The following is a 27437-nucleotide window of genomic DNA, read 5'->3' as shown; positions in this document are numbered from 1 at the left end:
TGTGACACTCCGAGGACACCGTTAGTGACAGCAGACCCCTTTCTAATGAGGCATGTTAAGATTTGTTTACACAGGCAAGACAAGCTGTTTAGGACCCATATTTTAGGCCAATACGAGGCTTCAGATAGTCAGCCGTCTCGTAATCTGGACTCGGGGTGCTGGAGGCATAGGAATTCATCGTAACTCGAGGATGGACGACAGGAGTCTAGCACTTGTGGCTCTATACGTTGGACTAAATATTTGCACTGCTACAGGTGAGAGTTTGTATAACTTTTTAGTGTTGTATCTACATACATTGGAAGTTTGAACAAGTCTTGTTTCTCTTATGATTAAATACTTGGTAATGTAATAATTGGCATGCTGCTAAATTCAGCTAACAACAAACATTCCCACAACTTTAGAGAACGTTCCTTTAAGAGTCTCATTAGGTCATTAACTAACGTTTTCATAGGAATGTTCCCTTGATGTGCAAGGAATGTTTCCAGAGACTTTTCCCGGAATGTAAAATATACCATGTTCTCAGAATTTAAGATATTAATGTTCTGGACACGCTTCATGGGAACGTTGCAATAACATTCATGTGTCCAGTTTTCTGAGGATTTGGAGAATATTCAATCAACATCCCACCAAACATACACAGAACATGGTTACCATGTTCTCCGAATAAAATATAATGTTCTAGACACGTTTCATGCTAACGTTGCAAGAACATTCATGTGTCCTGTTGTAAGGATGTCGCCTGATGTTTAAAATGTTTATTTCATTACACATCAAGCCTCATTTCTGTTGCCGAGCCAAATAAAGCTCTGATTAGTGAACCACTAATCTGATCATAGCTCTTTGTCTGTTTGCAAGGTTATGGATACTCACACACACACAGTACTTTTAACATAGTGTTTTCAACGTTGACAGCAGTTGCCATACCAAGCGGTGATGAAGCCAGTCAAGATGCTCTCAGTGGTGCAGCTGTCATTTAGTAATGACAGAATGTATTTAGAACTTCACGCACAGTAAAAATTGTATGATTTAATACAATTATTTTATTGATAGGAGTGGGAAAAATGTCTTTGTGCACACCAAAGCACACCAAAAGACGGCATTAACGATAAGTAATAAAATAAAGACGCCACTTCTAAAATCCCATTTTACACCATAGCCTGCTGAATTTGCAAGATACATTTTATTTCATTTTTATTTAGTCACAAATGAAAATGTGACCACCGGTCGTAGTACAGATGTGTAACATGTACTCTGGGAATCGGGAAGCAAGGACAGGGAGTGCAAATTTAATAACAAATAGAACATAGTACAAAACAAGAAACACGAAAAGCGTACAGATAAGAAACAACAGAAACAGAGTCAATAACACCTGAGGAGTGAAAGATATGGGGGAGGAAATCAGAAAGGTGATGGAGTCCAGGTGAGTGTCATGAGGCACAGGTGCGCATAATTTGTATTTATTTATTTAACTAGGCAAGTCAGTTAAGAACCAATTCTTATTTTCACTGACAGCCTAGGAACAGTGAGTTAACTGCCTTGTTCAAGGGCAGAATGACAGATTTTAACCATGTCAACTTGGGGATTTGATCTTGCAACCTTTCAGTTACTAGTCCAACACTCTAACCACTAGGCTACCTGCCGCCCCAATGATGAGACAACTGGCGCCGGAGAGGGGGAGTGGGAGTAAATGTGACAAGATGAAGCCTGAGCTGGAATGTGAAGCTAACTGAAGCTGTCTAGTAGATCTAGCTTCTATCTAGTAGATCTAGCTTCCTTCATAGTATAGTATACCTGGCATACTACAAAGCAGGATCAAGGCGTTAGCCAGCTAACTAGCCTAAATATTCTGGGGAAAAAACATCGATATTTTTGAAAGATAAGCTTGAAATGGGCAATCTCTAATTGACTCAACAACAAAAAACACATATCTAAGTTTAGCTTTCTTACTGAACTGTAAAATCATCAATTATTTCTGGCTATTTATCAAAGTTATCTGGCTAACTTATTGCTCCTGCTTTGTAGTATAGCCTGCAGAACTAATAACATAGATTTCTGCAACCTACTTCAGGGTGGTTAGGGAGGTCAAGCCTACACTGATATATTTAACAGTGTCAAGAGCACATGTGGAGAGGTAGCATACCAAATTTACATCACTCTAGTAGTCAATGAAGGTCAGTATTTTTGGTGTGCCAAAATCCTGAACTATCCCAAATTCAGGACCTTAATTAAGAGCTTGGTTGTGGAGGAATGCAATATTTTTTAATTGTTTTATTTTCATTGTGTATAGCTGCATTTTTTGAAATGTATTGCTTTTTGATTAATTACTATGTATGTTGTTTCTTAATCTTTTATTGGCTTTCAGGATATAGATCTAATTTCAAAAATAGATGAGCTAATCTCAATATGACTTCATAGAAATGATATAAGCCTAAATAGATAACTTGATTAGTAAGGAATGCACAGTAATATCCAGGAGTATATCAGAGAGGACTATAATTTGTTGGTATTTCTTGAGAGAGACAACGATAGGGAGGAGGTCAGAGACACACTGCCAGGATAACAACCTCTCCCTCAATGTGAGCAAGACAAAGGAGATGATTGTGGACTACAGAAAAAGGAGGACCGAGCATGCACCTATTCTCATCAACAGGGCTGTAGTGGAGCAGGTTGAGAGCTTCAAGTTCCTTGACTGGTTGCATCACCGCCTGGTATGGCAACTGCTCGGCCTCCGACCGCAAAGCACTACAAAGGGTAGTGCGTACGGCCCAGTACGTCACTGGGGCCAAGCTTCCTGCCATCCAGAACCTCTATACCAGGTGGTGTCAGAGGAAGGCCCAAAAAATTGCCAAGGACTCCAGCAACTCTAGTCATAGACTGTTCTCGCTGCTACCGCACGGCAGGCGGTACCGGAGCACCAAGTCTAGGTCCAAAAGGCTCCTTAACAGCTTCTACCCCCAAGCCATAAGACTCCTGAACAGCTAATCAAATGGCTACCCAGACTATTTGCATTGTCCCCCCACGCCCATTTTTACGCTGCTGCTAGTCTCTGTTTGTTATCCATGCATAGTCACTTTACCTCTACCTACATGTACATATTACCTGAATTACCTCGACTAATTGGTGCCCCCACACATTGACTCTGTACCGGTACGCCCTGTATATAGCTTTGCTACTGTTATTTGATTTCTTTTTTTACTTAAGTTTATTTTTGTAAATACTTTCTTAACACTTTTTTTTCTTAAAACTGCATTGTTAGTTAAGGGCTTGTAAGTAAGCATTTCACTGTAAGGGCTGCCTACACCTGTTGTAATCGGCGCATGTGTCAAATTACGTTACATTTGATTTGATTTGAGACTGTGGTCTGTTCCGCCAATGGCAAGCAATAACATAGATCAAAACAGGTGATTTTGAATGTGTTGTTTCCATATGTGAGCATTAATTAAACATTATTTCTACACACTTTGAATCACCTATATCCTTTCTCTCCCCTCTGGTCCATGCAGAATTCTCCCTCAGCCCTAGCCAGCCTCAGTGTGTCTTTATTGCCTACTCCAACGTGACCTGCTACTGGACACCTGGACAAGGCTCTCCCTCAGACACACGCTTCACACTGCAGGTCAACATGTAAGACACGTGCTACAACATCTACGGCACAAGTTAATAGTTGTGATTGTATGAGGCCCCTTAGACAGAGGAAGAGGAAGTACTTGAATGCCAATATATCCTTCAACATGCAGTGCCCTGACTGAAGTAAACAAAGGCAGGCTGACATATTCCAGCAGTTGCGCAACCACAGAATGATTCATTACATTTCGGAGGAAGCTGGTGGGAGGACGGGCTCATTGTAATGGCTGGAATGGAATTTTTGGAACAGTCAAACATCTGGTTTCCATACGTTTGATGTGTTTGACACCGTTCTATTAATTCCATTCCAGCCATTACAACGAGCCCGTCCTATAGCTCTTCCCACCAGCCTCTGTTCTATTTCAATGAGTACTCTACACCTTGACATCAGCATGCCTTTGTTTTCTCCATGACCACAGGCTGAATGAGGAGATTTAAAATATAATTCATAGAGTTCATTAATTATATTGATGGCAAAGCTCCCAGCATAAGTTGCCTAATGCCTACCCAAAGCCATTCTGGTGTATCAACTTTATCATTGTGTTTCATCATGTGTGAATCATATTTGAGTTTGTTATGGTTATTTCCCTGGTTTGTACTTAAAATGACATTGTATTTTCTCAAAGTTGGTGCTCATAACCTTTTACATATAGATCATTTTATTTCATCACCAGGAAACATCAGGCGAAACACCTGACTGCAGTGTAATGTGATTTGAGGTTCGGATTGGGTTGTTCTGAGGCTGATACAGTGGAGATTCATTGTACAGGAAACTATTCAGGAAATGCCTGTGTTTTTGTGCCTGCAGAACCGGATGTGATGACCCTGTGATCCATCAGTCCCAACTGTGTCAGACTGTTACCCAGACCCACTGCTCGGTTAACGTGACCTCTGTGAGCCGCTGCTACTGCATCAGGGTCCTGGCCGACAGCCCTCACACAACAGCCAGCTCACCCAGCCTCTGCCTCAATGCCATAGACGCAGGTAATACACAGTGTCATACAATAGACTATACAGAATGAAGGATCTTATTTTGATCACCCTGTTGCAGGAGAATATTGGGAATGTAAACCTTGTAGTGTATTTGAAGTTTAAAAAGGCTTCTGAAGTTTGTAAGTTCCACTTTGACATTTCTGAGTTGATTTTCCCTTATGAAAAATGTATCAACCCCTACAAAAATGTCCATTAATTACAAATCACATAATAATTCACATTTCCTATTGCTACAGGATTATTTTCCTGCTGTAGCAAACTGGCTCAAATTAAGATCCTACATCTGTACATACATGTTTTACACACATCTTACTTTACATCTAACCCTTTGTCTTTTTTTCCCCCCAGTGAAGCTGCCCACCCCTGTCCTCTCCAATGTGTCAGCAGTGAGAGGCAAACCCAGATGCCTGAAGCTGCAGTGGACTACCAATACCAGCTTCCCGGTGACCAGAAAACATGTCTCCAATGGTGCTCTGGTCTTCCAGGTGCAGTACAGCACAGAGGAGCAGGTGTGTGGCCCACTGTCATCTCCAATCTATCAGTTACTGTAGGACTATGTAATGTATACAGTGTGATGTGTATAATATATGTATATCTACAGTGGGTGTTTGGCGTTAAGTTGTTGTCCTTTTTTTCCCTATATATTGCCATCAGCCTGAGCCCAAGACAGTGAAGGTGGACCTGAGACCTGAGAGAGAGCAGGGTCTCTTCTCTGCCTCCACGTGTATCTTCTCCGCCTCCACTCTATATACACTGATGATGCGTTACCGATACAATAGTACCCTCAGCCACTGGAGCGACTGGAGCTTAACACAACAGCAGTGTACAGAGGTGGCAGGTGAGAGAGTGAGAGAGAGGGAGAGTGAGACTGAGTGTGTGTGAGTGTGTGTGAGTGTGAGAGAAAGAGAGAGATCTAGTGGTGTAAGCTGTGGCCTCCAGACCGGAACACATACAGTGGGCTCCAAAATTACTGGCACCCCTGACTGGCAATGCACAAACAATACTTAAAAAATATATAATTATGGAGATAAACTCAAAATACTGTACTTTATTAATGTTTCAATGGAACCAACCAAAATCATACAATTATTTAATGCAAAATACATTTCCCCAAAATCAAGGTTTCCTAATTATTGGCACTCCTCATTTAGTACTTAGTTCAACCACCTCTGGCAAGGATAAAAGCAGTGAGTCTTTTCTTGTAATGTTTGACAAGGTTAAGGAACACGTTTGGAGGGATTTTGGACCATTCCTCTATGCAGATCCTTTCAAGATCCTTCACATTCTTGGGTTTGCGCTTATCAACTGCCCTCTTCAACTCAGCCCACAGGTTTTCGATTGGATTGAGGTCCGGCGACTGAGATGGCCATGGCAGAACATTGATTTTGTTGTTACAGAACCATTTCTGTGTGGATCTTGAGGTATGTTTTGGGTCATTGTGTTCTTGGAATGTCCTCCTACGGCCAAGTCCCAGCCTTCTGGCAGAGGCAACCAGATTGCCAGCCTTAATTGCCTGGTACTTGGTGGAATTCCTTATGCCATCAGTCTTAACCAGTGCCCCTGGACCTCTGGAATTAAAACAACCCTCAAAACATCACAGACCCACCACCATATTTCACTGTGGGTATGAGGTGCCTCTCCTTGTATGTATCTCTGTAACGACGCCAAACATGCTGATGCTGTATCTGACCAAAACGTTCAATGTTGGTCTCATCTGACCAGAGCACCTTCTTCCAGTCATAATTTAAATGACGTTTGGCAAACTCCAAGCGCTTGTGTCTGTGTCTTGGGGTCAGAAAGGACTTTCTTCTGGCAACCCTTCCAAAGAGACTGTGGTTGTGGAGGTGGCGTCTGTTGGTGCTTTTTGAAACCTGGTGACCCCAAAAAACCACCAGGCCTGCAATTCTTTCACAATGATTCTTGGGGATTTTTTGCTTCTCTCACCATCCTCCTCCCTATCCTGGGGGCCGAAATGCATTTGCATCCTCTACCCGTGAGGTTTTCAACTGTTCCATATCTTTAGATTTGTTTTTATCATTGCCCTGACTGTGCTCAGTGGTATATTCAATCGTTTGTGGATCTTCTTGTAGCCATTACCAGATTTATGAAGGTCTACGACCATCTGTCTCTTTTGAACTGCCAGTTCTTCTGTTTTCTTCATGGTGTTGGATGGCAAAGGGATATCGCATGCGTGTTACCTTATTTTTATATCCTAGTGAAACAGGAAGTGATGTAATGGCTCAATATACTTCCTTAAGACTTAGATAAACTTAAATAAGCAGAATTTAATTCCAGGTTTAATTTTGGTAGATGTTATTTACAATAATATTTAAGTGTGCCATTAATTGTGAAACCTTGATTTGGAGGTCATAGATTTTTTATTAAATCAATAATTGATTTTGGTGGGTTCCATTGAAACATTAATAAAGTACAGTATTCTCACATGTTGGTATTTTGAGTTTCTCTATAATTATATTGTTTATATTTTTTTAAGTATTGTTTGTGCATTGCCAGTCAGGGGTGCCAGTAATTTTGGAGCCCACTGTATACAGCTGCAGCATGGATTCCAATGCCCTACTCCTTTAGGAAAAAGAAAATAAGAAAAAAAGAAAGCGAGGAGAGGCAAACCATGTGACATGAGAGTTTGATGTGCTTTCTGGTAGAAAAAGAAGAGAAGGGAAGTAAAGTAGAACATTATATTGTCAGCGTAGTGTGCTTTGTTCCTAGGACTATGAAACGGTCAAGGAACAATGATCTGGGAATATCTTTGATCACATCAAATCAGAACTGTTGATAAACTCCAGTTCCTCATATTCCCCTCATATAGATCTGTGTGGCTTTGCAAATGACTCATGTAGAATAATTTTACCTGTTAACCTAGAACAGAAGTTGATTTCTAGTACATTCTAGCTCCTGAGTGGCACAGCAGTCTAAAGCACTGCATCTCAGTGCAAGAGGTGTCACTACAGTCCCTGGTTTGAATCCAGGCTGCATCACATCACACATCACACATTTGGCTGGGGTAGACTGTCATTGTAAATAAGACTTTGTTCTTAACTGACTTGCCTAGTTAAATAAATGTAACAAAAACATTCAAATGAAGGGAAGAGGAAATTCAGAAACCCCTGAAGAGTTGCTGAATTTCCTCTTCAGTTTTCTCAACAATTCATGATAATTTCATGACCGTTGGTTGGAGACTGAGGTCGTGGTAGTGTAGCTTCTTCCCCTTAGCACATGAAAAGGGCAAACTGAATTTTAAATTAATGAAATATACCCGGAAATGTTTTACTAATTTAACTTATGCCTTATGAGCTTAGTTCAACTAACCCCATAAGAACCCCCAAATATAAGCTTGTTTAACTCCTTAAACTTTGTAATTGTAAACAAACACTGTATAGCCTCAAAACATGGTTAAAGCTATAATTTTGATATCGTTAATGGTCAGTCCATAGCTCTTGTCTATGAATTTGAGAGTGGTTACATTTCTCCAGCCCCATCCCTCAATTGTTTATAGAAAGCGGGGTGGCCACTTTGTTATTGTTTAAATATGCAGATTGCCCCTTTTAAAAGTCACACACAAGGTGAAAGTGAAAACCAAGCCAAGTTGGCCATAGTGTGCTTTCTCCTTGGCTGCACAGGCTTATGGGAAATGTAGTCTGGGCAGACCATAAATCATATGTAGATAAGAACATAAATTGTCTGCTTAAATGAGCACATTATTGTGCATGAATCTTTTATACATCACCTTACAAGTGTGGCAAGGATTTTGAATGGATGTGGTTAGGAGTGTGTTGTAGATACTAGTGAGGTTTGCGCTATCTGATTGTGTTCTCCCCTCTAGCACCCTCTACTGTCCCTCAGCTATGGAGGACCGTTCAGCCTGTAGGTGGAGCAGACATGAGACGAGTGACTCTGCTGTGGAAGGTAAGATGGCACAGAGGAGGCAGGTGGGAGGAGGTATAGGAGGACGGGCTCATTGTAGTGGCTGGAATGGAATGGTATCTAACACATCAAATATATGAAAACCACGTTTGACTCAGTTCCATTTATTCCATTCCAGCCATTAAAATGAGCCCATCCTCTTATAGCTCCTCCCACCAACTTTCTCTGAGGTGGCACTAGGGCTAGTTATTCTGCTCTCTCAGGTCTATTCCATTGTAAAGTGTCTATATGCATATTCTATAAACATTCAGTTTGAGTTGTCCTTGTGTGTCTTGCAGTCCCCACCCAGGAGTCAAGTGAAATGCTCTGTCCCATGGTTTAACGTATCCTGCTGTACTGAGGGTTCCCAGAATGCACTGCATACATGGGACTGCAATGCCCTGAGTGTGTCTGACACTTCCTGTCATCTGACCCTTCCCCCTGAGCGCTGCTCCTGCACACTGAGCATGTCCAACCCTGCCGGCATCTCTCCTCCAGCTACCATCACAATCCCCAGCACCACGGACACAGGTACACAGACTCTGACTGTATTTGACCATTGACGTCAATAGCATTGCGACATATTAAGACGATAGCATTGTGTGGCAGTGTATATATTGATATGAATTTGAACAAATGCCCAGAAACTTTTGCATCATTTTAGTTGTATTGTGTCCAATGCATATCCTCTGTAAAATGAGAGTATAACTTACTGATGGTATGATCACCAGCACCCAAGGCCCTGGTGGATGTCAGTGTCACAGCATTGGATGATTCCAGACTGGAGGTACGATGGACAGCTCTAGAGACCCCATCACTAAGCAGCTTCCTGGTGGAGTGGTGGGCTTTATCTGAGACAGCTAGCTATACTCCATACTGGCAAAGACTGAGCCACAATGCAAGCAAAATTATAATCACAGGTAAATGGGTTGATTCTATGTACAATTCAGCTAGTTAATTGTCATGCCTATGACTAGGGCACAGAGTTTTCCCTGATCAGGTCACATGTCACAGGGTCCTCCTACTCTATGTGTGCCGGGGGATGTTTTAGTGGTTGTCCTGCCGCCCCCGCCACGACCAGGTATGCCCCTGGTGGCAGTGGTCCCTCCTATCTATTTCCCCATCTCATATTCTAACCTATACCTGTCAATATAACTTCCAAATACTCCACAAAATATGGCCAAAAAACGAAGTGGATAATATCCACCACTTAGTAAACGGAAAATGACGGAACATTTATTGTGGGTCTTACTTTTCCTCATCAAGGCACTCTTGAAAAAAAACAGAGAGGTGAACTTGTTGATCCTTGTACAGCCTAATGAAGGCTTGTACCAAACTCAAACACTTAGGCATTTCGGGTTGTCTGTTTTTTTATTATATAAAAAACATGATGAGCCAAAATGACAAGACAATAAAGGCTTTTTACATCATCCCCCTTTTTACATCATCCCCCTTTTTACATCATCCCCCTTTTTACATCATCCCCCTTTTTACATCATCCCCCTTTTTACATCATCCCCCTTCAAGAGTGCCTTGATGTGAAAAGTCAGCCCAATTATAATTTTTTCTACATTTTTCACTTACTAAGTTGTGGACATTATACCTTTTGTTTTTATGCCAGTAATAGTCCACCCTTTACAAAGAGCACCTTCTACCAAGTTTCCATGGCCTTATAGTCTTTACCAGTGGAGGCTGCTGAGGGGAGGACGGCTCATAATAATGGCTGGAATGGAGTCAATGGAGTAGTATCAACCAAATGGAAACCACATCTTTGATGTGTTAGATATCATTCCATTGTCCCCATTCCAGCCATTATTCAAATCAACTCACATTTTATTGGTCACATGCACATATTTAGCAGATGTTATTGCTGGTGTAGTGAAATGCTTGTGTTCCTAGCTCCAACAGTGCAGTAGTATCTAACAATTCACAACAATACACACAAATCTAAAAGTAAAAGAATGGAATTAAGAAATATATAAATATTAGCACTAGCAATGTCGGAGTGGCATTGACTAAAATACAGTAGAATAGAATACAGTATATACATATGAAATGAGTAAAGCAGTTTGTAAACATTATTTAAGTGACTAGTGTTCCATTATTAAAGTGACCAGTGATTCTATGTCCATGTATATAGGGCAGCAGCCTCTAAGGTGCAGGGTTGAGTAACAGGGTGGTAGCCGGCTACTTATTATAACCCGTCCTCCCCTCAGCAGCCTCCACTAGTCTTTACCCATTTGAGTGCAGCAGCACATTGTTTTTTCTACCCTAAAAATATGTACTGAACAAAAATATAAACGCAACATGTAAAGTGTTGGCCCCATGTTTCATGAGCTGAAATAAAAGATCCCAGAAATGTTCCATACGCACAGAAAGCGTATTTCTGTCAGATTCTGTGTACAAATTTGTTTACATCCGTGTTATTGAGCATTTCTCCAATGCCAAGATAATCCATCCACCTGACAGGTGTGGCATATGAAGAAACTGATTAAACAGCATGATCATTACACAGGTGCACCTTGTGCTGGAGACAATAAAATACCACTGTAAAATGTGCAGTTTTATCACACAACGCCTGACATATCTCAAGTTTTGATGGAGCGTGCAATTGGCATGCTAACTGCAGGAATGTCCACCAGAGCTGTTGCCAGATAATTCAATGTTAATTTATGTACCATAAGCCGCCTCCAACGTCGTTTTAGAGAATTTGGCAGTACATCCAACCGGCCTCACATCCGCAGACCACGTGTAACCACGCCAGTTCGGACTTCCACATCCGGCTTATTCACCTGTGGGATCGTCTGAGACAACTGATGAAACTGTGGGTTTGCACAACCAAAGAATTTCTGCACCTACTTTTAGAAACCACCTCAGGGAAGCTCATTTGCATGCTCGGCCAAAGTGTGCTCTTCACGGATGAATCCCAGTTTCAACTGTACCGGGCACATGGCAGACGGCGTGTTTGGCATCGTGTGGGCGAGCGGTTTTCTGATATCAACGATGTGAACAGAGTGCCCCATGGTGGCGGTGGGGTTATGGTATGGGCAGGCATACACTACGGACAACGAACACAATTGCATTTTATCGATGGCAATTTGAATGCACAGAGATACTGTACCATGACAAGACCCTGAGGCCCATTGTCGTGCCATTCATCCGCCGCCGTCACCTCATGTCAGCATGATAATGCACGGCCCCATGTCACAAGGATCTGTACACAATTCCTGGAAGCTGAAAATGTCCCAGTTCTTCCATGACCTGCATCCTCACTAGACATGTGATTTCCTCATATGAAGTGTAACTCAGTAAAATCTTCGAAATTGTTGCATGTTGCGTTTATATTTTTGTTCAGTGTAAATAAAATAAATTGCCTATATTTGGTGACGTGATCAGGAAAACCTCTGGGGCCCTACTTTTACAGTATATGTTGTATCTACAAAGACTTGACAGACAAGTATGTGTTGTTGCATGGGATTACATTCTGACGATGGGTATGAGTAATGTGCGACGAAATATCCATTGTTGTCAGAGGGCGTGTGGCCGAAACTGTGCTACAAAGTGACTGTGAGGCCTGAGTATGATGCAGAGACTGGGGAGGAGCTGTCAGTAGAAGCCTACACCAGGCAAGAAGGTCAAACACACACACACACACAACAACTTACTTTATATCCTAGGCTTTAGCTCATTCATTGATTTGTCAATAGCTGCCACCATAATGAATAACCTTTTATGTGGATGTGTTGTACACCTTTTTACTCACCCTTTTACACTGACTCTTCAGCCCCCTCTGCTGGCCCCAAGCCAGTGGTGCAGGAGCTGAGCAGCAGTGCTGTTGTCCTGCAGTGGGATCCTGTTCCTCTGGAGCAGAGGCATGGCTTCATCCGCTACTACACCCTCTACATCCAGAGTGAAGAAGAAACTCCAGAGGTTGTAGTGGTGCCAGGAGACAGCCTGAGGTACCAGTTGAGTGGTTTGTCTGGACTGTACAGGATCTACATGGTGGCTCACACTGATGCAGGAGGGAGTCCTCCTGGTCCAATGCTTGATGTGGCTATAGGTGAGGACTAAGACAGGCTGAGATGTTTTAACAGTTTTATTGACTTACCTCCATTGGAGTGGACAGTTGTTCATTCATTTGTGTGTGTGCATGTGGGTGTGTGTTCCAATCTAGGGGGCATTGTTTTGGTGGACACCATCCTGTGGTGTTCCATTCCTACTGTGCTCACCGTCCTGATACTGCTGAACTGCCTACAGTGGAGACAGAGGTGAGAGAGCCACAGAGAGAGCAGCCTACTAGTAGAGGTCTTGAAGTGGAACTCTCCCCATTTCTTGCTAGCCTGCTTCACTTTTCCAGACCCACATGTTTCCCTGGCTGATTAGCAGCAGACTGCAGATGCCTCCACTCAGTCTGTGAGTATGATAACAGTGTCTGTTCTCTGCAGGATAAAGCAGAATCTCTGGCCTACAGTCCCTGACCCTGCACATAGTAGCCTGTCCACCTGGAACACAGAGACGAAATACACCACAGTCCTTTTCACTGGGGGGGTGAGTACTTTTATGATCCTTCCCATCCGGAATCCTTGGGACGTCCCTACCCCATTAATGTTTACATTTAAAATGGTTAGGGTAAGGGTAATAATAATAATAATACATTTTATTTTAAGTGCTTTTCACGACACCCAAAGTCACTTTATATACACAAGAAAATCTGAAGGATTAAAAGCAATAAAATCACACATTAAAATAAGTAAGTGTATAAAAGTACACCAAACATGATGACAGACTAACCATGGAGAATACTAAACATGATGACAGACTAACCATGGAGAACACTAAACATGATGACAGACTAACCATGGAGAACACTAAACATGATGACAGACTAACCATGGAGAACGCTAAACATGATGACAGGCTAACCATGGAGAACACTAAACATGATGACAGACTAACCATGGAGAACACTAAACATGATGACAGACTAACCATGGAGAACACTCAACATGATGACAGGCTAACCATGGAGAATACTAAACATGATGACAGGCTAACCATGGAGAACACTAAACATGATGACAGGCTAACCATGGAGAACACTCAACATGATGACAGATTAACCATGGAGAACACTCAACATGATGACAGACTAACCATGGAGAACACTCAACATGATGACAGGCTAACCATGGAGAACACTCAACATGATGACAGACTAACCATGGAGAACACTAAACATGATGACAGACTAACCATGGAGAACACTAAACATGATGACAGATTACCATGGAGAACACTAAACATGATGACAGACTAACCATGGAGAACACTCAACATGATGACAGACTAACCATGGAGAATACTAAACATGATGACAGGCTAACCATGGAGAATACTAAACATGATGACAGACTAACCATGGAGAACACTAAACATGATGACAGGCTAACCATGGAGAATACTAAACATGATGACAGGCTAACCATGGAGAACACTCAACATGATGACAGGCTAACCATGGAGAACACTAAACATGATGACAGGCTAACCATGGAGAATACTAAACATGATGACAGGCTAACCATGGAGAACACTAAACATGATGACAGGCTAACCATGGAGAATACTAAACATGATGACAGGCTAACCATGGAGAATACTAAACATGATGACAGGCTAACCATGGAGAACACTCAACATGATGACAGGCTAACCATGGAGAACACTCAACATGATGACAGGCTAACCATGGAGAACACTAAACATGATGACAGGCTAACCATGGAGAACACTCAACATGATGACAGGCTAACCATGGAGAACACTAAACATGATGACAGGCTAACCATGGAGAATACTAAACATGATGACAGGCTAACCATGGAGAACACTCAACATGATGACAGGCTAACCATGGAGAACACTAAACATGATGACAGACTAACCATGGAGAATACTAAACATGATGACAGACTAACCATGGAGAACACTCAACATGATGACAGACTAACCATGGAGAATACTAAACATGATGACAGACTAACCATGGAGAACACTAAACATGATGACAGGCTAACCATGGAGAACACTCAACATGATGACAGGCTAACCATGGAGAATACTCAACATGATGACAGGCTAACCATGGAGAATACTAAACATGATGACAGACTAACAATGGAGAACACTAAACATGATGACAGACTAACCATGGAGAACACTCAACATGATGACAGGCTAACCATGGAGAATACTAAACATGATGACAGGCTAACCATGGAGAATCCTAAACATGATGACAGGCTAACCATGGAGAATACTAAACATGATGACAGGCTAACCATGGAGAACACTAAACATGATGACAGACTAACCATGGAGAATACTAAACATGATGACAGGCTAACCATGGAGAATACTCAACATGATGACAGACTAACCATGGAGAACACTCAACATGATGACAGGCTAACCATGGAGAACACTCAACATGATGACAGGCTAACCATGGAGAACACTCAACATGATGACAGGCTAACCATGGAGAACACTCAACATGATGACAGGCTAACCATGGAGAACACTCAACATGATGACAGGCTAACCATGGAGAATACTCAACATGATGACAGACTAACCATGGAGAATACTAAACATGATGACAGGCTAACCATGGAGAATACTCAACATGATGACAGGCTAACCATGGAGAATGCTAAACATGATGACAGGCTAACCATGGAGAACGCTAAACATGATGACAGACTAACCATGGAGAATACTAAACATGATGACAGACTAACCATGGAGAATACTAAACATGATGACAGACTAACCATGGAGAACACTCAACATGATGACAGGCTAACCATGGAGAATACTAAACATGATGACAGGCTAACCATGGAGAATACTAAACATGATGACAGGCTAACCATGGAGAACACTAAACATGATGACAGGCTAACCATGGAGAATACTCAACATGATGACAGACTAACCATGGAGAACACTCAACATGATGACAGACTAACCATGGAGAATACTAAACATGGTGACAGGCTAACCATGGAGAATACTAAACATGATGACAGGCTAACCATGGAGAACACTCAACATGATGACAGGCTAATCATGGAGAACACTCAACATGATGACAGGCTAACCATGGAGAACACTCAACATGATGACAGGCTAACCATGGAGAACACTAAACATGATGACAGGCTAACCATGGAGAATACTAAACATGATGACAGACTAACCATGGAGAACACTAAACATGATGACAGGCTAACCATGGAGAATACTAAACATGATGACAGGCTAACCATGGAGAATACTAAACATGATGACAGGCTAACCATGGAGAATACTCAACATGATGACAGACTAACCATGGAGAATACTCAACATGATGACAGGCTAACCATGGAGAACACTCAACATGATGACAGGCTAACCACGGAGAACACTAAACATGATGACAGGCTAACCATGGAGAATACTAAACATGATTTATTTCACCTTTATTTAACCAGGTAGGCAAGTTGAGAACAAGTTCTCATTTACAATTGCGAACTGGCCAAGATAAAGCAAAGCAGTTCGACACATACAACAACACAGAGTTACACATGGAGTAAAACAAACATACAGTCAATAATACAGTAGAAAAATAAGTCTATATACAATGTGAGCAAAAGAGGTGAGATAAGGGGGGTAAAGGCAAAAAAGGCCATGGTGGCGAAGTAAATACAATAATACAAGTAAAATACTGGAATGGTATATTTGTAGTGGAAGAAAGTGCAAAGTAGAAATAGAAATAATGGGGTGCAAAGGAGCAAAATAAATAAATAAATAAATACATACAGTAGGGGAAGAGGTAGTTGTATGGGCTAAATTATAGATGGGCTATGTACAGGTGCAGTGATCTGTGAGCTGCTCTGACAGCTGGTGCTTAAAGCTAGTGAGGGAGATAAGTGTTTCCAGTTTCAGAGATTTTTGTACTTCGTTCCAGTCATTGGCAGCAGAGAACTGGAAGGAGAGACAGCCAAAGGACGGTGACTAGAGAGATATGCGTTTTGTGTTTTGTTGCCAACCTTACTTTGCTACCTGACAACTTTACGGTTTTTACTTTTTAATTACCGTTTATATTTTTAGTTTTTCCCTCACTCAATTTTTTTCATTCAACTTTTTCACTCCAGACGTTTTATCTGGACATGGTTCGTCAGGACTTCCAACAGCCGAAGCTAAGTAGTAACATTAACATGATGCCTTCTAATTGCAGTCGTTGTACTCATAATATACAGGAGAACGATCGCCTTACGGTGAGGATAGCTGTGCTGCAAGCCCAGCTTCAGACACAATCGTTAGGCAAGGGTAATTTCAGTGTAGGAAAGGATGAAACAGCGTCTGTGCAACCAGTAAGTACAGATAGTAACGTTAGTATAAATCCCCTCGCACGGTCCCTGCAGCCGGACAACTTTCTCTTGGCTTCTGGAGGAAATGCTGTAGGAATGCTCAACCGGTGTCGCTCATTCAGCCGACAGAAACTTTCAACCGGTTCTCCTAATTAAGCAGAGTCTGAGGCCGAGCCTTCTCTGGTCTCTACTCCTCCCGTTACGGGGTCTGAGACGCCGAAGCTTCCCACCATTAGCTCTGACAAATTGAAAACCCTAGTCATTGGCGACTCCATTACCCGCAGTATTAGACTTAAAACGAATCATCCAGCGATCATACACTATTTACCAGGGGGCAGGGCTACCGACGTTAAGGCTAATCTGAAGATGGTGCTGGCTAAAGCTAAAACTGGCGAGTGTAGAGAGTATAGAGATATTGTTATCCACGTCGGCACCAACGATGTTAGGATGAAACAGTCAGAGGTCACCAGGCGCAACATAGCTTCAGTGTGTAAATCAGCTAGAAAGATGTGTCGGCATCGAGCAATTGTCTCTGGCCCCCTCCCAGTTAGGGGGAGTGATGAGCTCTACAGCAGAGCCTCACAACTCAATCACTGGTTGAAAACTGTTTTCTGCCCCTCCCAAAAGATAGAATGTGTAGATAATTGGCCCTCTTTCTGGGACTCACCCACAAACAGGACCAAGCCTGGCCTGTTGAGGAGTGACGGATTCCATCCTAGCTGGAGGGGTGCTCTCATCTTATCTATGAACATAGACAGGGCTCTAACTCCCCTAGCTCCACAATGAAATAGGGTGCAGGCCAGGCAGCAGGCTGTTAGCCAGCCTGCCAGCTTAGTGGAGTCTGCCACTAGCACAGTTAGTGTAGTCAGCTCAGCTATCCCCATTGAGACCGTGTCTGTGCCTCGACCTAGGTTGGGCAAAACTAAACATGGCGGTGTTCGCCTTAGCAATCTCACTAGAATAAAGACCTCCTCCATTCCTGCCATTATTGAAAGAGATCGTAATACCTCACATCTCAAAATAGGGCTACTTAATGTTAGATCCCTCACTTCAAAGGCAGTTATAGTCAATGAACTGATCATAATCGTGATGTGATTGGTGTCGTGTCTTTGACATCATTAAAACTGAAGACATATTTATCAAATAACTCTGTAATTATTATTACGCGATTAACCTGATTAATCATGTAACTGTAATTAACTAGGATGTCGGGGCACCAAGGAAAATATACAGATTACAAAGTTATAATTTTCCTAATATAACTTTCAGATATTTTAATATCTGATCAATTAGCCTTCGAATGAATTACTTATTTACCTCACGTCAGTCTCATTCCAAACGTCATAAATTGTTGGTTATCTGCACGAACCCAGTCTTCACTATGAGTCATCCATACATCAATTGTCTTAAAATCATTTATTTACTAACTAAGTAATTCACAGAAATGCATAACAAACAGTAGATGGTTACAAGGAAATCATAGGGGAATGTGCCCTAATGGGTTAAACCGGCATGGCAGCTTGTTAGATAAAAGGGGAGTGGGGGTCATCTGAGAAGGCACTACAGAGTTGATAATTATAACAATTGAAATGCGGATCCTTTGCACATGAACGCTCACTCATTCGGGAACAATTGCAATCAATATATATATTTACGCTCAGTGTGTCGTCGGGATCTCTGTTGAAAAGTTAGATTCTGTTGACGAGTCTGTCTGCCCTCTCTCTCTCTCTCTCTCTCTCTCTGTCGTGGTTAGAATGCATAGTTCAGAGTAACATTCATTAATGTCGTTATAGAATAGCTGTTTCGGCGGTTGACAGTCTTCGCGTTCAATGATACCGAATTCCTAGCTGCAGACTAGTAATTAATATCAAAGACTTGTTCTTATTCTGTCGGTATCGATAGTCTAAGAGTTTAACCACGTGGTATGGTTAAAAGTTCAGCAAGAGGAATGCATGGTCAAACCTTGGCCCTCTCGTTATCGAGGTAAGCTGGTCTCCAACCTTTAGCCATCTCGTAATTGAGGTAAGCTCGGTCTCCAACCTTTAGCCATCTCGTAATTGAGGTAAGCTCGGTCTCCAACCTTTAGCCATCTCGTAATTGAGGTAAGCTCGGTCTCCAACCTTTAGCCATCTCGTAATTGAGGTCAGCTCGGTCTGGTGATAGAAAACCTCGGTGGGGGTTTTATTCGGAAGAGCAGAAAAGGGCCTGTCCCATGACTCCAGACCATAACTGTGCTCATGGGCGGTCCTCTGATTTAGTTAAGACTCCAAAGGGAATTGGAGTTTCCTTCATTAAACAGTCCAAAATCACATTACACAATTTCACAAACAGTTCCATCCTTATTCATTTAAGTCATTTAACATTACATTTAAGTCATTTAGCAGACGCTCTTATCCAGAGCGACTTACAAATTGGTGCATTCACCTTAAGATATCCAGTGGAACAAACACTTTACAATAGTGCATCTAAATCTTTTGGGGGGGGGGGGGTTAGAAGGATTACTTTATCCTATCCCAGGTATTCCTTAAAGAGGTGGGGTTTCAGGTGTCTCCGGAAGGTGGTGATTGACTCCGCTGTCCTGGCGTCATGAGGGAGCTTGTTCCACCATTGGGGTGCCAGAGCAGCGAACAGTTTTGACTGGGCTGAGCGGGAACTGTGCTTCCTCAGAGGTAGGGAGGCGAGCAGGCCAGAGGTGGATGAACGCAGTGCCCTTGTTTGGGTGTAGGGCCTGATCAGTGCCTGAAGGTACGGAGGTGCCGTTCCCCTCACAGCTCCGTAGGCAAGCACCATGGACTTGTAGCGGATGCGAGCTTCAACTGGAAGCCAGTGGAGAGAGCGGAGGAGCGGGGTGACGTGAGAGAACTTGGGAAGGTTGAACACCAGACGGGCTGCGGCGTTCTGGATGAGTTGTAGGGGTTTAATGGCACAGGCAGGGAGCCCAGCCAACAGCGAGTTGCAGTAATCCAGACGCGAGATGACAAGTGCCTGGACTAGGACCTGCGCCGCTTCCTGTGTGAGGCAGGGTCGTACTCTGCGAATGTTGTAGAGCATGAACCTACAGGATCGGGTCACCGCCTTGATGTTAGTGGAGAACGACAGGATGTTGTCCAGGGTCACGCCAAGGTTCTTAGCACTCTGGGAGGAGGACACAAGGGAGTTGTCAACCGTGATGGTGAGATCATGGAACGGGCAGTCCTTCCCCGGGAGGAGGATCAGCTCCGTCTTGCCGAGGTTCAGCTTGAGGTGGTGAGCCGTCATCCACACTGACATGTCTGCCAGACATGCAGAGATGCGATTCGCCACCTGGTTATCAGAAGGGGGAAAGGAGAAGATGAATTGTGTGTCGTCTGCGTAGCAATGATAGGAGAGACCATGTGAGGATATGACCGAGCCAAGTGACTTGGTGTATAGTGAGAATAGGAGAGGGCCTAGAACAGAGCCCTGGGGGACACCAGTGGTGAGAGCACGTGGTGCGGAGACAGATTCTCGCCACGCCACCTGGTAGGAGCGACCTGTCAGGTAGGACGCAATCCAAGCGTGGGCCGCGCCGGAGATGCCCAGCTCGGAAAGGGTGGAGAGGAGGATCTGATGGTTCACGGTATCAAAGGCAGCAGATAGGTCTAGAAGGATGAGAGCAGAGGAGAGAGAGTTAGCTTTAGCAGTGCGGAGAGCCTCCGTAACACAGAGAAGAGCAGTCTCAGTTGAATGCCCAGTCTTGAAACCTGACTGATTAGGATCAAGAAGGTCATTCTGAGAGAGATAGCAGGAGAGCTGGCCAAGGACGGCACGTTCAAGAGTTTTGGAGAGAAAAGAAAGAAGGGATACTGGTCTGTAGTTGTTGATATCGGAGGGATCGAGTGTAGGTTTTTTCAGAAGGGGTGCAACTCTCGCTCTCTTGAAGACGGAAGGGACGTAGCCAGCGGTCAAGGATGAGTTGATGAGCGAGGTGAGGTAGGGGAGAAGGTCTCCGGAAATGGTCTGGAGAAGAGAGTAGGGGATAGGGTCAAGTGGGCAGGTTGTTGGGCGGCCGGCCGTCACGAGACGCGAGATTTCATCTGGAGAGAGAGGGGAGAAAGAGGTCAAAGCACAGGGTAGGGCAGTGTGAGCAGGACCAGCAGTGTCGTTTGGCTTAGCAAACGAGGATCGGATGTCATCAGCCTTCTTTTCAAAATGGTTGACGAAGTCATCCGCAGAGAGAGAGGAGGGGGGGAGGGGGAGGAGGATTCAGGAGGGAGGAGAAGGTAGCAAAGAGCTTCCTAGGGTTAGAGGCAGATGCTTGGAATTTAGAGTGGTAGAAAGTGGCTTTAGCAGCAGAGACAGAAGAGGAAAATGTAGAGAGGAGGGCGTGAAAGGATGCCAGGTCCGCAGGGAGGCGAGTTTTCCTCCATTTCCGCTCGGCTGCCCGGAGCCCTGTTCTGTGAGCTCGCAGTGAGTCGTCGAGCCACGGCGCAGGAGTGGAGGACCGAGCCGGCCTGGAGGATAGGGGACAGAGAAAATCGAAGGATGCAGAAAGGGAGGAGAGGAGGGTTGAGGAGGCAGAATCAGGAGATAGGTTGGAGAAGGTTTGAGCAGAGGGAAGAGATGATAGGATGGAAGAGGAGAGAGTAGCGGGAGAGAGAGAGCGAAGGTTGGGACGGCGCAATACCATCCGAGTAGGGGCAGAGTGAGAAGTGTTGGATGAGAGCGAGAGGGAAAAGGATACAAGGTAGTGGTCGGAGACTTGGAGGGGAGTTGCAATGAGATTAGTGGAAGAACAGCATCTAGTAAAGATGAGGTCAAGCGTATTGCCTGCCTTGTGAGTAGGGGGGGAAGGTGAGAGGGTGAGGTCAAAGGAGGAGAGGAGTGGAAAGAAGGAGGCAGAGAGGAATGAGTCAAAGGTAGACGTGGGGAGGTTAAAGTCACCCAGAACTGTGAGAGGTGAGCCATCCTTAGGGAAGGAACTTATCAAGGCATCAAGCTCATTGATGAACTCTCCAAGGGAACCTGGAGGGCGATAAATGATAAGGATGTTAAGCTTGAAAGGGCTGGTAACTGTGACAGCATGGAATTCAAATGAGGAGATAGACAGATGGGTCAGGGGAGAAAGAGAGAATGTCTACTTGGGAGAGATGAGGATTCCAGTGCCACCACCCCGCTGGCTCGATGCTCTAGGGGTATGCGAGAACACGTAGGCAGACGAGGAGAGAGCAGTAGGAGTAGCAGTGTTATCTGTGGTAATGTTTCCGTCAGCGCCAGGAAGTCTAGGGACTGGAGGGTAGCATAGGCTGAGATGAACTCAGCCTTGTTGGCCGCAGACCGGCAGTTCCAGAGGCTGCCGGAGACCTGGAACTCCACGTGGGTCGTGCGCGCTGGGACCACCAGGTTAGAGTGGCAGCGGCCACGCGGTGTGAAGCGTTTGTATGGCCTGTGCAGAGGGGAGAGAACAGGGATAGCCAGACACATAGTTGACAAGCTACAGAAGAGGCTACGCTAATGCAAAGGAGATTGGAATGACAAGTGGACTACACGTCTCGAATGTTCAGAAAGTTAAGCTTACGTTGCGAAAATCTTATTGACTAAAATGACGAAAATGCTAGCTAACTAAGACAACACTACACTAATCAAGTCGTTCCGTTGTAATGTAATAGTTTCTACAGTGCTGCTAGTCGGTAGAGGTTGGCTATTATACAAAAGCAACTTTGTAGCTAGCTAACATAACACTAATCAAGACGTTCCTTTGTAATGTATTTAGTTTCTACAATGCTGCTCGTCGGTAATAGTTGGCTGGGTATGGAACAATGGCGTCGCGGGGGACGGAAATAGCTGGCTAGCTAACCTAGCTAGCCTCGATAATTACTAAACTACACAATTATCAAGCTATGACAAAGACAGCTATGTAGCTAGCTAGCTAACACTGCACTAGTCAAATCGTTCCGTTGTAATGTAATAGTTTCTACAGTGCTGCTAGTCGGTAGAGGTTGGCTATTATACAAGAGCAACTTTGTAGCTAGCTAACATAACATAACACTAATCAAGACGTTCCTTTGTAGCGTATTTAGTTTCTACAATGCTGCTCATCGGTAATAGTTGGCTGGGTATGGAACAATGGCGTCGCGGGGGACGGAAATAGCTGGCTAGCTAACCTAGCTATTACTAAACTACACAATTATCAAGCTATGACAAAGACAGCTATGTAGCTAGCTAGCTAACACTGCACTAGTCAAATCGTTCCGTTGTAATGTATTAGTATCTACAGCGCTGCTAGTCGGTAACGGTTGGCTAGCTAGCGGTGTTGACTAGCTAGCAGCTAGCAGCCAGCAGTGTTGACTACGTTAGGAGGACGAAAAAAAAATAGCTGGCCTCGATAATTGCTCTAATTACTCTAAACTACACAATTATCTTTGATAGCTAAGAAAAAATTGTTCAGATCAAACAAACCAAACCGTTGTAATGTAAAGAAGTGTAATATTACCTGTGGAGCGAAGCGAAGTGCGACTGCTCGCTCCGGACCGGAAGCGATTTATTCATTCATTTTATACAACCATTTATATGTAAGTCTCATTGCTGAGGCTATTGTTGTCACAATTATCTTCGTCTTCTGACGATAATGCGAAATCGTCGTCTGAAAAGGTAGACCAAAACGCAGCAGGCATGCGGTTGTCCATTTTGAACATTTATTCACTCCAAAACGAATACAAAAACAACAAACAAGAAAACGAACGATTTACTGACAGTCTGCAAGGCACAAGGCTAACACAGAACAATCACCCACAACACACCCTAATATATGGGACTCTCAATCAAAGGCAGATAGACAACACCTGCCTTCAACTGAGAGTCCCAACCCCAATTAACCAAACATAGAAACAGACATACTAGACTAAACATAGAATACCTGAAAACCAAACAGTGCCCAAAAACCCCGGAATACTTAAACCAAATGCCCCTTCAACAAAACACACCACCTCGAACCACATAAAACGAATACCCTCTGCCACGTCCTGACCAAACTATTTTTGCTAACATTTACGATAGCAAATTTCAATTTACAAAAAAACCCCGACGTTTTCGTCTTTTGAGCTTCTAGTCATCAAATCTATGCAGCCTACTCAATCGCTTTTTATAGCTACTGTTTACAGGCCTCCTGGGCCATATACAGTGTTCCTCACTGAGTTCCCTGCATTCCTATCGGACATTGTAGTCGTAGCAGATAATATTCACATTTTTGGTGACTTTAATATTCACATGGAAAAGTCCACAGACCCACTCCAAAAGGCTTTCGGAGCCATCATCAACTCAGTGGGTTTTGTCCAACATGTCTCTGGACCTACTCACTGCCACAGTCATACTCTGGACCTAGTTTTGTCCCGTGGAATAAATGTTGTGGATCTTAATGTTTTTCCTCATAATCCTGGACTATCGGACCACCATTTTATTACGTTTGCAATCACAACAAATAATCTGCTCAGACCCCAACCAAGGAGCATCAAAAGTCGTGCTATAAATTCTCAGACAACCCAAAGATTCCTTGATGCCCTTCCAGACCCAAGGACGTCAGAAGACAAAAATCAGTTAACCACCTAACTGAGTAACTCAATTTAACCTTGCGCAATACCCTAGATGCAGTTGCACCCCTAAAAACTAAAAACATTTGTCATAAGAAACTAGCTCCCTGGTATACAGAAAATACACGAGCTCTGAAGCAAGCTTCCAGAAAATTGGAACGGAAATGGCGCCACACCAAACTGGAAGTCTTCCGACTAGCTTGGAAAGACAGTACCGTGCAGTATCGAAGAGCCCTCACAGCTGCTCGATCATCCTATTTTTCCATTTTAATTGAGGAAAATAAGAACAATCCGAAATGTTCTTTTTGATACTGTCGCAAAGATAACTAAAAAGCAGCATTCCCCAAGAGAGGATGGCTTTCATTTCAGCAGTAATAAATTCATGAACTTCTTTGAGGAAAAGATCATGATCATTAGAAAGCAAATTACGGACTCCTCTTTAAATCTGCGTATTCCTCCAAAGCTCCGTTGTCCTGAGTCTGCACAACTCTGCCAGGACCTAGAATCAAAGGAGACACTAAAGTGTTTTAGTACTATATCTCTTGACACAATGATGAAATTAATCATGGCCTCTAAACCTTCAAGCTGCATACTGGACCCTATTCCAACTAAACTACTGAAAGAGCTGCTTCCTGTGCTTGGCCCTCCTATGTTGAACATAATAAACTGCTCTCTATCCACCGGATGTGTACCAAACTCACTAAAAGTGGCAGTAATAAAGCCTCTCTTGAAAAAGCCGAATCTTGACCCAGAAAATATAAAAAACTATCGGCCTATATCAACTCTTCCATTCCTCTCAAAAATGTTAGAAAAAGCTGTTGCGCAGCAACTCACTGCCTTTCTGAAGACAAACAATGTATACGAAACACTTCAGTCTGGTTTTAGACCCCATCATAGCACTGAGACTGCACTTGTGAAGGTGGTAAATGACCTTTTAACGGCGTCAGACCGAGGCTCTGCATCTGTCCTCGTGCTCCTAGATCTTAGTGCTGCTTTTGATACCATCAATCACCACATTATTTTGAAGAGATTGGAAACCCAAATTGGTCAACACGGACAAGTTCTGGCCTGGTTTAGATCTTATCTGTCGGAAAGATATCAGTTTGTCTCTGTGAATCGTTTGTACTCTGACAAATCAACTGTAAATTTCGGTGTTCCTCAAGGTTCTGTTTTAGGACCACAATTGTTTTCACTGCATATTTTACCTCTTGGAGATGTAATTCGAAAACATAACACACAGCTGTACATTTCAATGAAACATGGTGAAGCCCCAAAATTGCCCTCGCTAGAAGCCTGTGTTTCAGACATAAGGAAGTGGATGGCTGCAAACTTTCTACTTTTAAACTCGGACAAAACAGAGATGCTTGTTCTAGGTCCCAAGAAACAAAGAGATCTTCTGTTGAATCTGACAATTAATCTGGATGGTTGTACAGTCGTCTCAAATAAAACTGTGAAGGACCTCGGCGTTACTCTGGACCCTGATCTCTCTTTTGAAGAACATATCAAGTCTGTTTCAAGGACAGCTTTTTTCCATCTACGTAACATTGCAAAAATCAGAAACTGTCTGTCCAAAAATGATGCAGAAAAATGAATCCATGCTTTTGTTACTTCTAGGTTGGACTACTGCAATGCTCTACTTTCCGGCTACCAGGATAAAGCACTAAATAAACTTCAGTTAGTGCTAAATACGGCTGCTAGAATCCTGACTAGAACCAAAGAATTTGATCATATTACTCCAGGGCTAGCCTCCCTACACTGGCTTCCTGTTAAGGCAAGGGCTGATTTCAAGGTTTTACTGCTAGCCTACAAAGCATTACATGGGCTTGCTCCTACCTATCTTTCCAATTTGGTCCTGCCGTACATACCTACACGTACGCTACGGTCACAAGACGCAGGCCTCCTAATTGTCCCTAGAATTTCTAAGCAAACAGCTGGAGGTACGGCTTTCTCCTATAGAGCTCCATTTTTATGGAATGGTCTGCCTACCCATGTGAGAGATGCAGACTCGGTCTCAACCTTTAAGTCTTTACTGAAGACTCATCTCTTCAGTAGGTCCTATGATTGAGTGTAGTCTGGCCCAGGAGTGTGAAGGTGAACGGAAAGGCTCTGGAGCAACGAACCGCCCTTGCTGTCTCTGCCTGGCCGGTTCCCCTCTCTTCACTGGGATACTCTGCCTCTAACCCTATTACAGGGGCTGAGTCACTGGCTTACTGGTGTTCTTCCATGCCGTCCATGGGAGGGGTGCGTCACTTGAGTGGGTTGAGTCACTGACGTGGTCTTCCTGTCTGGGTTGGCGCCCCCCCTTGGGTTGTGCCATGGCGGAGATCTTGTGGGCTATACTCGGCCTTGTCTTAGGACGGTAAGTTGGTGGTTGAAGTATCCCTCTAGTGGTGTGGGGGCTGTGCTTTGGCAAAGTGGGTGGGGTTATATCCTGCCTGTTTGGCCCTGTCCGGGGGTATGATCGGATGGAGCCACAGTGTCTCCTGACCCCTCCTGTCTCAGCCTCCAGTATTTATGCTGCAGTAGTTTATGTGTTGGGGGGCTAGGGTCAGTATGTTATATCTGGAGTATTTCTGCTGTCTTATCCGGTGTCCTGTGTGAATTTAAGTATGCTCTCTCTCTCTAATTCTCTCTTTCTCTCTTTCTTTCTCTCTCTCGGAGGACCTGAGCCCTAGGACCATGCCTCAGGACTACCTGGCATGATGACTCCTTGCTGTCCCCAGTCCACCCGGCCGTGCTGCTGCTCCAGTTTCAACTGTTCTGCCTGCGGCTATGGAACCCTGACCTGTTCACCGGACGTGCTACCTGTCCCAGACCTGCTGTTATCAACTCTCTAGAGACAGCAGGAGCGGTAGAGATACTCTCAATGATCGGCTATGAAAAGCCAACTGACATTTACTCTTGAGGTGCTGACTTGTTGCACCCTCGACAACTA

General features: G+C 43.7%; 1 protein-coding gene across 2 annotated transcripts; it reads left to right on the top strand.

Moving 5' to 3' along the window:
• LOC115192602 (interleukin-6 receptor subunit beta) lies at positions 1 to 27214 on the top strand. 2 transcript variants are annotated; one of them, XM_029751287.1, is made up of 13 exons: positions 1 to 254; positions 3504 to 3624; positions 4433 to 4608; positions 4966 to 5126; positions 5272 to 5455; positions 8459 to 8541; positions 8838 to 9069; positions 9270 to 9458; positions 12071 to 12172; positions 12323 to 12598; positions 12713 to 12806; positions 12984 to 13086; positions 27164 to 27214. In XM_029751287.1, exons 1-13 carry the CDS (start codon positions 191 to 193, stop codon positions 27203 to 27205), a joined length of 1827 nt encoding a protein of 608 aa, XP_029607147.1. In that variant the 5' UTR covers positions 1 to 190; the 3' UTR covers positions 27206 to 27214. The 2 variants fall into 2 exon arrangements, with proteins under 2 accessions (XP_029607147.1, XP_029607146.1); XM_029751286.1 differs by lacking the exon at positions 27164 to 27214 and having other exon boundaries at positions 12984 to 13364.
• Positions 27215 to 27437: the final 223 nt, after the last annotated feature.

Source organism: Salmo trutta, chromosome 4 (assembly GCF_901001165.1).
Source record: "Salmo trutta chromosome 4, fSalTru1.1, whole genome shotgun sequence".
Taxonomy (NCBI): Eukaryota; Metazoa; Chordata; class Actinopteri; order Salmoniformes; family Salmonidae; genus Salmo; species Salmo trutta.
This window is presented reverse-complemented; position numbering and strand designations above follow the sequence as displayed.

What these genes read in the sequence shown, in the direction of transcription:
- LOC115192602 (XM_029751286.1), top strand. Translation starts at nt 191, where the DNA reads ATGGACGACAGGAGTCTAGCACTTGTGGCTCTATACGTTGGACTAAAT. An exon ending in TTCACACTGCAGGTCAACAT is followed by an intron (nt 3,625 to 4,432) that starts GTAAGACACGTG and finishes TTGTGCCTGCAG; the next exon opens with AACCGGATGTGATGACCCTG. An exon ending in GCAGTGTACAGAGGTGGCAG is followed by an intron (nt 5,456 to 8,458) that starts GTGAGAGAGTGA and finishes TCTCCCCTCTAG; the next exon opens with CACCCTCTACTGTCCCTCAG.